General features: G+C 39.4%; 1 protein-coding gene across 1 annotated transcript in view; it reads right to left on the bottom strand.

The window, feature by feature from the left end:
• Positions 1 to 305: 305 nt before the first annotated feature.
• LOC104537157 (calcitonin receptor-like) overlaps positions 306 to 10933 on the bottom strand; it is a 33543-nt gene continuing 22915 nt past the window's right edge. The window contains exons 5-7 of the mRNA XM_010179961.1: positions 9074 to 9165; positions 2979 to 3105; positions 306 to 380 (exon numbers count right to left, since the gene is read on the bottom strand). Coding sequence (XP_010178263.1) covers positions 306 to 380; positions 2979 to 3105; positions 9074 to 9165 — 294 coding nt within the window. The remainder of the gene's footprint in view (positions 381 to 2978; positions 3106 to 9073; positions 9166 to 10933) is intronic.

The raw sequence follows: 10933 nt of genomic DNA, 5'->3' as shown, positions 1-10933 counted from the left end.
ACAGATCTACAAGTTTATATTAAAAAGTTAGGCAACAAGAGTTTTATTTATATTTCCATGGTTTTTAATGGAGAACATGATGTGCAGTTCACAAATCACCCTTCTTCTGTGGGTCAGTCTCACTTAAGAAGGTGATAGAAGATATCCATTCCTGTAAAATCTGTTCCACTTAACAGTGTAATGAATTCAGTTGGTACTTTAGAGACAACACGCAAAAGACCAGCTCACGTAACATTTTTCAATATACGTAAGTGTTCATACACATGTCCTGATTTTTCTTTTGTTCAAGTGTCCCTGAACCTTTTTCATTGCTTCTTTGGTTCTTTTATGGCCATCTGAGCGCACATCTTTTTCTTCCATCTTTTCAGATCCAGATAAATCTGAGACAAAGACAGAGAAAGAGAAAATTATATAACTAGAAAGCAGAAAAAAATGAGGCAGAAAGCAAATTAGTATCTATTGAAAAAGTGGCTTGACTTACCATTTTACATGAGCAGGATTATCATCACAGGGCTTAACTCTGTGCTGCAAACTATATGCAAGTAAGGATGCAGTACGATCATGTAAATGATGCTTTGAATTGCCTCACATCTTTTGTGTCTGGATACAGGGAGAATGTGGGTGTCTTGGTGTCAGGGATGAATTTCCTCTCTTGCTCGTTTTCCTTGTTATTTAACAAAGCCTTCTTCTTTCAAAGTTGTATGGATTTGTTGATATCCTCATAAATGTGTATTCACTGTATTTTCCCATGGCATTGCATATTAAAATCATTGTGCAAGTTTATGCAGAAAAAAAAAGGCAAGAGTTATTGGGGCAGAAACACATTTATTATTTTGCAGAATAAATACCACCAACTTCACCTCTGTATATGGCCATTACATACGGGGTATCTGTGACTGAAATTCCTTTTACACATTCCTTTTATTTCTGTGTATACTGGAGGTAGGAGCCACACACACATGAGCCTGTCAAGCTCAGAAGCTGCACAAGTGGAATGTGGATAAATCCAGCAAACTACAAAAAGTCAGAAGTAGTCATCTTAAAATGGACTTAATAAAACAGAGGGTGCACTAGGGACAGAAAAAAACCAAGCTATAAAGCCTTCATTTTCTCCGCTAATTGGCATTAAAGAAAGTACTTGGTGGAATAAGTGAATTTTTAACATAAATCGTTTAAGTCTTCATATACTCACATGGAGACTATATGTAATTCCATCATGTGTTAAACAGTTGCCCTGGCAGTTCATTTTCTTTTTCAGTCATGTTTTTACGAGTTTATTATGTTACTAAAATAACAATACACTTTCTAGTAATGTTGGAAGATTGAACTTACTACTTACTTACTTACTCACTTTTTTTCCTAATTCCTCACCTCTAGAGAGCAGCTCACTGCTCAGTCAAAGACATGCAAATTTGCTTTGGAAGAAGTGCAAAACAACAGCTCTGTTCATCCAAGCATGTGCTTAGTTAACCAGCTGTGGCCAGGTTTGCTATCACAGCTGTATTTGGTAAAATCAGTGGAAGAACACCGGCTTGGGCAGTTTCTCTGACCATATTCAGCACTAAGGGTTCTCTTCATAGTCTGGCCTGAGACCTGAAAGCTGACTGCATACATGAGCCTCTGCACTGCTCTGGGGCTCCACTGCCTCCAAAGGGAACCACTTATGTTGTTTCTATAGTGTCTGTTGTCATAGCAATAGAGGTCAGGGTTTTCATCAGGTGATGCTCAGTGTGTCAGTACCTGTCCTGTGGCTACATGGCTCTACCGAAGCCTCTGAGAGCTTTGACATTGAATTCACTGGGGTCAAGATTTCACTCCCAATAAAGATCCAGCCCAAAGGCACTAGACACAGCTTTTAAATGAAATCTTAGAGCACAAGAGTCCTTGCTGCAGCTTCAACTTTTAGTTTAAAGCACTTCACATAATTTACTTCTGCTGTCAGAAAGTATCACTCTTAACCCTGAGGTAATGATCTTGCTTCAATTTAGGTGCCTAATACCATGTTCCAGCTTTTTACCTTCAAATATCAAGTGTATTTTCATTGCCTCTCTTGCACAGGCTACGTATGTATGATGCTTTGCACTAAGGAGAAACAAAATGTGTGATTTTTTAATTATTCTTCTGCTCTTCTATTTTTTGATCTCCAGATGGTCCCTGGAACTGCTAATATTTTCTTTAGTCTATATATTTCCTGCTTTAATTAGCTTACTTAACCAGCACACATTTGAGCGACACACATGTGACCATATCAGGTGCTAACGTTTAATTGCATTCACAAAATTAGAAGCAAATAAATGGTTGAAGCATAATTGAACACTTTTATTAGAAGACAAGCTGATCAGTGCTGTGGCACAAGTTGAGAGACTCCTAGGCTTGTATTAATTTCACATCAGCTGGGGGTGCTGTAGCAAAGGCAAGTGCAATGCAATTGTGCAAGAGCAAGATCAATCTCAGGTGACCGAGATCTGCCACATGTATTTATCAGCTGAGGGACTGGCACAATTTGTACCATCATCTAAGAGCAGTGAAGGAAGCTCTTGTTTTGATTTACCACCTCCCAAGAAAAAAAAAGGGCAGGAAACAGATCTTTTGGGGGGATTTTGAAAAAAGCCATAACCCTTTCCATCCCTGCCCCTCCCCAGTGTGTGTGTCTGTGAGAAAGGACATGTGGCCACCAAGAGCACCAGTCCCATTGGGAGCTTTGTTGGTAAATGTCGGGTAGGTAGTGCTAAGAGCGGTGGGGTTCTGATACACATTTATATGGATGGGCTGGCTGGAGCAAGTCTTAGGCTTTTCCCTCTTGTATCAAATTCAAAGATTTTTATTGCTTGGTAAAAGATCTGAGCAAGGTCGAGTGAAATTCTCAGAATCTGCACCCTCCGTGTGTGTTTTACCAGACGGCTGTCATTAACCAGTGAATGGGAATGTCGGGTTTCGGCACAGCTGTAGTAATTGGAGAGAAGTCATGCAGTACTTACAGGATCCCTTTTTACAAGGCCCGGGTTAGGCACAACAGCAATGAGGTGGGCAATTGTAAACACGGAGTTCAGCACGTAAGAAAGAAACAAATTCTTATGCAGTGTTATCCTTTGACAGCTGAGGCTCCTGAAAAATACGTAGCACACATTGTAAATTAGTATTTTTCCTCTGATGTCACTTTAACAAGCTCTTTCTGGCAACAGACTCTCAAGAATGCCTTTTGGCAAGGTGCAATCAGAAAATACATGCCTTGCATTGCAGCCATAACCTCTGACAAATTTTTGGTTTTGTTTTTACACCTGTTTAGTAACACATGCTTTTTAGACCATGTTGTAAAGAGCCATCCGGCTACATTCTCAGCCCTTGATGCCTTTCTTCATTTCATGGTAATTGAGATATTAAGCAGTGAAGCAGAACCTTGAGAATTCAGATGCGCATGATACAAGTAACGAACATCAGCAATAGTGCTTTATAAGTAACTGGTCCCTGGCGACTCAGTTTCTCAAATATTCAGACGAAAATTATTTTTTACTTCAGGAATTAGTGGTGAGACAGGATGGAAACTTTGGGTAAGAATGCCCTTAAATTACAGGGGAATTTGGGTTGGTATCCTGCACGTTTCTAACTCCAGCTGAGATCTCAAACCAGAAGAGGTTGTTTTCCTGCTCAGAAGGAGCAGCAATATTTTCTGAATGGCTGATTTTGGGAAGGGAAGGATTTCTGCTATTGTGGGTAGCAAAATTTCACAAGAGAAGTTCACAGGATTCTTGTACAACCAAATAATGACTGCAGTTTCTGACCTGAACCATCTCCCCTTTCTAATTCATGCCCAAATCCTCATGGCATCTCCTCAGCTAGCCCTGATGCACTGAACAAGGCCTTCCTCCCTCATGCACCACAGCACTCCATGCCCCGCAGCACAGACCAGAACTGGCAGGAGGTGATTGCAAAAAGGCAATCATGGAGTTGTTAGATAACGCTGTGATGCCTACGTTCAATGATCACTGAGAACAAGTAGGCAAAACTGGTAGGTAAAAAAAACAGCAAAGAAGAGCAAGTACTGGCATCTCACTGAGACAAGCCTGCCCTGGACACTGGGAGTCTTATGCAGCCTGGAACTGAGCACAGGCTGTGACTTTCTGATGCTCTGCATGTGGAGGCTAATGCGGAATGCACTTTCTTTAGAAACAGAGCTAATCTAAACAGCTGAACAATTTTCTACTTATTTTGCTTGTTTATTTATTTTCCTTTTTTTTAGCTCCTTGGTCACCTGCCACCTATTCTTAGTTCTCCTTCCATCTATTTTCTGAGTGATTGGATGGGAGTCTTCCTTTTGCTTGAGGTCATCTTTCTGGTTATGGTCATCATCATCCTGCAATGCTTCCCACTTTTGTTGATCGCCTTATTTACCAAGATAACTTCCTTGGTTCAGGATGTCCAAGAGATGCAGGTTCTGGTGGCTAGGAATGGGAGTATCTCTTCGCACTTGCACTGATTTTATATTCTTCCTTTAGCATCAGCTATTGGCAGCTACTGAACACCAGATATGGGGCTAGGCGTGCTTTCAGTTTGATCCACTGTAGGACAGGATATTGAGCAAAATAGACAATTCTTTGGAGCTATTTCACTGTGCTCCTGTGCTTACTCCAGCACAAATCCACATTTTTCATGTGCCATCTCCCTCTGTTTTTTTCTTGTAGTCCAAGTAATAAAAATTTCCCTATTAGAGCAGTCTCTTCAGCTTCTGGCCACAGAGACGCAGACCCTTGTCTCTCCAGCTGCCTCTCTACATGGCTACCAGTACAGTCTTTTGTGATAATCTCTGTCACGTACATGTGCCTCCACTCCCATTCCTGTCCTTCCTCTCTTTCTTTTTTTTGTGTTTTATCATATAAGATAATGAGGTCTCAGTTTGCAATTATAAAAGTATTGCAATAATGTGATGATGCATGTAACTGTTAGACACTACTTTAGGAATACTGTCTTCTGTTATGAGTTAGTATTGCTTAGTGATGCTTGTCACTACTGACTCAGTATTCCCTTCCAAAAGTACTGTAACATCTGTGATGCCAGATCATTATAAATCTTGATACCCAAAACTGAAAGGAAAATAAATCTCTGCCAGGAAAGACTTACATGTGGGAAACAGCAGCCTCTGCAAGCTGTTTGCTGCTGCCTTTACAGTCAAAGGCTATTACATATCCCTGAAATTCTCTTGCTATCTGATTTGACTGTCTGATTGATAGCTCATCTTCTACTGAAGGTCAAATAATCTATTGCTGTCATAGCCAGATGACAGAAAACAACTGAAGGTTACATGCACCCTGCTCCCATACAGCTTTATTCTCACTTTCTTATGGTCATGGTTTGGTTTCCTCTTTGTACTCCCATTTTGAAGTGACTTGTTTTAATTCCTTTCTTTACATCCTTTTGTTCATGTATTAGTCATGGAAGGGGAAGGAGAAGTGGAGGAGGAAAGAGAGGAGGAGGTGTGTTACTGTCTGGAAGGCTGCTGCAAATAGGAGTCTTTCAGCATGGCCTGGGACCGGTCAGGATGATGTGTTGTCTGTGACTCAGAGCTAGGATTGAGTCAGACAGCCTGATCCTGCCTCACTCGCTGCAAGGAATCACCTTCTTGGTTCATTTTGGGCAGCCAATTTAACCAGGTCCTGTCTTTACTGTCCCAAAGAACTCAGAAGCCTGGGTATAGGATTCAATTAGATTAATCAGATCAATCTGATTAAATTGTGCTTCCCAGTTTTCTCAAAGTATTACTGTGTCTGTGCTTTTGTGCTCTTTATCTTTACATAGATGGGAAGGGAATTCACCAGTTTACTGGGCAGTTTCTAGCTATCTCTATATCTAATTACTTCACTTCATCACAGTCACTCATCAAACTGCCTCTCTGGAAATCGGCAAAATTCTCAATCTATATTTTGGATCCACCTATTTTGAGCTCATAATCTTACAGACTTGTAGTATATGTGAAGTCCGACCACTTCATTTTCCTGCATTTCCTAGACACACTCTTGGTGTTGGTGATGTTGAGGTAGACGTACTTTTACTACCCTTCCTATCTGACTGATTTACAGATGTCTAACTGTATAGCCCTAAGATTTATGCCAGCTTCCTCTCAGTTTGCTAAGCATACTCTTTACCTATATGGACACCCTCATCCATGGTGTACCTTTCCAGGCACCAGCAGCAGATGAAGTAAGCAGGATGAAGATTTACATAGTGTTACTAAGAAAATTACTGTTAGAAGGCACACAACCTGAACATATCCATAGATATGTAGTACATATAGACCAAAACTGGGACCAGAAATAAACTAAGATGTTTCATATAAGATTTAGATTCAATAGTACAGTGACTCTGAGGCTACAACTGATCTGTGCACTGGCACAAGGTACCTGGGGTCTTGTAGAGCACCTTTAACTGCAGATTTTTAGAGCAAGGCAACCATTCCTTGTGCATTAGAGGTGCAAGTTCAGCAAGGAGTTAATTTTATCCCCAAATTTATGCAGTTACTATGCATATGTAAGATGGAATTTTGTGTTTGCTATGTACTGATGGATTCTACAAATCTTCATATGTGTATCTGTGGCCAAACCCCCACATCTCAGAAATTCAGATAATGAAGTTGATGGTAATACAGCATGTAAAGTCTGTCACACTGCATTGAAGTTTCTCGCTTATATCGCAGAACATTACATCTACCAATTCCAAGACATTTAACAAATGCCAGTTAGTTTAGACACATTAAAACTCTGTACTCAGAGTCATAGTGAATATTTAAAACTAAATGCTCATGATAGAAAATGCAGCAAGTGTACTGTACTATGATTCGCTGACCTTACAGGTGACAAAAAGGAATAGATAAATCTTTACAGAAATACCCTTTGTTTTAAGTAAAGGATGCAAGATAAAGGAATAGAAAAAAAATTACCAATTTTTTCCCTTTTCAGACATGGAAATTTCAGTGTGAAAACTGATTTGGAAAAGAAAGGTTCTACGAAGAATGAATCCTGGTCTTTCTGAAAAAAAGGCATATGTAAATTCATGATTTGGCATGACTGGGAAGGTATTAATTTAGAACCTGCTCATATTTCACAGTTACTGTTTTAGTCAGTAAGATCTGAAAAAAAAGCATTTGATGCATTTGTTAAATTTGAGTAGGGAGATTTGAGGGCTTATGTTTGCCTTTCATTTTTCTAGAAACATCAACCAAATAAGAACAAATGATAAATTCTGACTTGTATACAACATTCATGCTCTTTATCTGTCTGCTGGAAAGATAATTAATCCCTAGAAGTATTCTACACTTCTGGATTGCAAATATGTCTTTGAGCTCCTGAAATAGATTGAGGAATATACAAAAGAATATAGTGTATCTTTCTATGAAGATGATTATGAAGAAACAAAAATAAATTGGGTGCTCATCAAGGGCTCAAATCTGTTTACATTCATGTAGAAAGAGGCTTACTAATACTCTCACACAGGTCTATTTGTATTCTGGCATAATTTTAGCTTGAAATAGTTTTGTACAGGCTAAATTACAATCCTGAAGCAGTACATCCTTATAATGACAACAGTGATGGATTTCTAGTTAGTACAAGTTGCCATTACAGTGCAACTACTCTTTCTTAAACTCTGTAAAGAAGCTTGTAAAGAAAAAAACATTTTTTTGCGTTTCATTTTCCTTGTATTCTTGACTGCTCAAAGAATATGCACTCTTCAAAGAGTTTGGGGTTTTTCTGTATTCTTGAATGAAGTAGGGTTTTGGCAATAAAAGTCCATCAGTTTATAACTGCATGTGCTATTTATTCAGAAGCATTTGTAATTGATCCTATTACTTTTACTTTGTTTTCCAGTGTGGGAGATACTCCTTTGTGTCCTTGGAAACCTTTATCCAGGTAAAGTTTGAAAATTTTACCTGGCCTTTTAGATTACCTTGCCATTATCTCCAGGTATACTCTACTGATGGTGAGTATCTTCCTATCTCTGGTCAGGAACTGACAGTCTGGCTATCTGGTTATAAGTAACTGATGCATCTTTGCTGAAATCAGTATGATACCATCCCATTTGGGTCATTATACTGGATATATAACTCTGTTTCATCAAAGTATCTGTGAATAGACATTGCAACCTTGGCTTCTGAGTGTGCTACCAGTGCAGGAAGTTTGCAGTTTACAGTATGAAAGTGAAAGAACTTAAAAAGATTGCTTAAGAGCTAGATGAATAGAACTTACGCAAGTCATCATAGCTCTGGATATACAAAAACTTAGGATCTTGTCCATTGCTTATTTTTGAATAGTATGCCCAGTGCATTTGATGTCTTCTAGTGCTTACCATTTCCCTCAGACAAAAATCGAAGGCTGTTCCCAGACGGCCCTTCACTACCGATTGCAACTGAAGCTGTGACTACGTGTCTGATGGCAAATATGAGCTCTCTCTGCTCCTTCACTGCAGACACATTATAATAAATAGTGTGCAAATGGGTTCACTAAAGGACAAGATTTAAGTGCTCTAGTTAAGTTGTCATACAGTAGCTGCAATGCTTTCACTGAATATCAATTTAGTCTCCTTCAAAGTTCTGATACAGAACATCACTGTTTTTCCTGTTAATGCTGATGACAGGATACACACTAGTGTCAGAGTTGCGCTTAGTGCTGAGTCCTGTAAGCACTCACTCAAGTAAACAACTCCGTCCTTCAGCATGAGATGAAGGTATCCATGTCCTGGCTCCAAGCCACTGCCTTGTGCAGTCACTGCATCTGCCAGGGGCTGGACATGCCTTTCAAGGAACAACTGGCAACTGGTAAAAGCCAAACATCCCCAGTTACATCATTTCCCTATGGGCTGCACTTTTACACCAATCTTGATAAATCTAACAGCAGGATCTTGGCTACATACCACTGGAAGATGTCCCATTGGTGAGAAGACCCTGTGCTAAGACTTTTTTACCAGGGTTATACAAAAAAGCACTCAAAAGAGCTGTTTCTCACTGCCATGTCTCCTTCCAAGCTTTTGTTTTGTTACCACTTGAAAGCCCTCAGAGAAAGAAGAGAGAGTGTCTGTAAGAAGCACTTACTTGAAATAGAAGAAAATTGCCAAGGAAATCAACAGGGATGTTATAGACAAAGTATGGCCAACGATCGCCATATAATAAAGTATGAACGCCATCTGCAGTTTAACAAAAAGAAAAGGCAAACATGAACAATTTGCAGGCACTCAGGTTTTTTCCCTCTTCAAGGAAGAACCTACAAAATCAACCTCCCATTTTGTATTTCTTTTCTTTCATAGGTTCTTTTTCAATATACTTTTAATATCAGCAATCTATTAAATAGCATAACTCATGGTCTAAAGATGAGATAACTGTTTCCTACATGAGGTGATCAGTTTCTGCTGCAGTGAAGTAACTGGTGAGATCCCTGCTCACACTGTGCATCACTAACTTTCCTGAACTCTAGGGAAGTGCAGCAGACGTAATTTTCAAATTTTCAAAAAGGCCATGACAAGTTTCCACACGAATAAAATTATTAAAGAAAACAGGTTGCTGCAGGATTGGAAAAAAGCTTTTATGGTTTGAAAGCAGCTTAAACAACAGGAAGCAAAAGCTTAATGGTCACTTTTGGAGATGAGTCAGTCGTTAGGTGCCCTCAGGACTGGTATTGGGGATGGCATTTTGCTCAACATATTCATCAGTGAACTGACGCAGAGAAATCTCTAAGTTTTCAGGTGGTACATAGGTCTTCTAGATACTTAGGTCCCCAGTGAGGGACTCCAGAAGGGCCTCACATAACTTTAGGGATAAAAGATGCCATATGAGCTTTAATACAGAAAAAACTGGATGACACACCTAGGGACAAATGATCTAAATCTTGCCTAGACAATGCTGAACTCAGAACTGGAAACCAAACTCAAGAAGAAGACCTTGGAGTCATCCTGGCCAGTTCTCTGAGTCATTGGCTTACTGTGTAATGACAACTAAAAAGGCAACAAAATGTTGGATATCATCAGAGAAGGCACTGAGGGTAGAACATCATTGTGATTCTATTTAAAATTTACATCACATGTCTTAAATGCATGAGTGTTTCTAGTCTCCACATCTTATGGAGATGGCAGAGCTAGGAAAGGTGCAACAAAGGCAACTGAAATAACTGAGGTAAAGTAGTTCTGTTATGGCAATTGGGTACAAATGCTGGGACTCTCCCCTTTGGAGAGGAGAAGTCAGAGAGGGCTTTATGATTAAGGCTTACAGAGTGATGAAAGAAACAGATGAGACAAAAATTATCCTCAACTCCCATCACACTAAAACTGCACACCCTGAGATAAATTCTGGTTCACAATGATGTGAACCTTGCTATTGGGCAAGCAGATGTTCTTACAGTGTTGTGAAAGCCAGTATGGACCAACAGATAATTGGGCCTTCACTTTGACTAATACCAGTGAAATCTCAGATAGGCCTATCCATGTTTTGTATGCCAATAGTGAAACAAAGTTGCAAGACAGCACCTGGGCTGCAGAATGCTGTGATATTTAAATACCATACTTTGGTCTCAGCCAAGCTTTTAAGCATCATCCAGCTCTCAGAAAACTGCAGGAAGCTAAATGGCATTGCCTTCTTTTCTGAAAGCACTAATAGTATCAGTCTGTCCTGAAAAAAAGATTAGATAGCAGGCCTTAGTTCCTCTGCTGGGCTTGTTTCCTTCTGAGCTCCAATTCATTAATTTTCCTTTTGTTATGCATGAGCAATTTTCCTTTTTTCAACAATTAGATGAATTGCTTTGTGTAGCCTTAAGTTTTTCGACTCACATATTTTTGGTGTTTTCAAGTAATTCTAAACTTTCATTTGAAAACAAATATGAATGAAATTCAGAAACCAAAGCCATTCCTCTGAGCAAAGGTGCTCATCTTCTTATCTAGTTTGTTCTTCAGTCATTTTATAACT

The sequence above is a fragment of the Mesitornis unicolor genome, unplaced genomic scaffold (genome assembly GCF_000695765.1).
Source record: "Mesitornis unicolor isolate BGI_N332 unplaced genomic scaffold, ASM69576v1 scaffold10572, whole genome shotgun sequence".
NCBI lineage: Eukaryota > Metazoa > Chordata > Aves > Mesitornithiformes > Mesitornithidae > Mesitornis > Mesitornis unicolor.
This window is presented reverse-complemented; position numbering and strand designations above follow the sequence as displayed.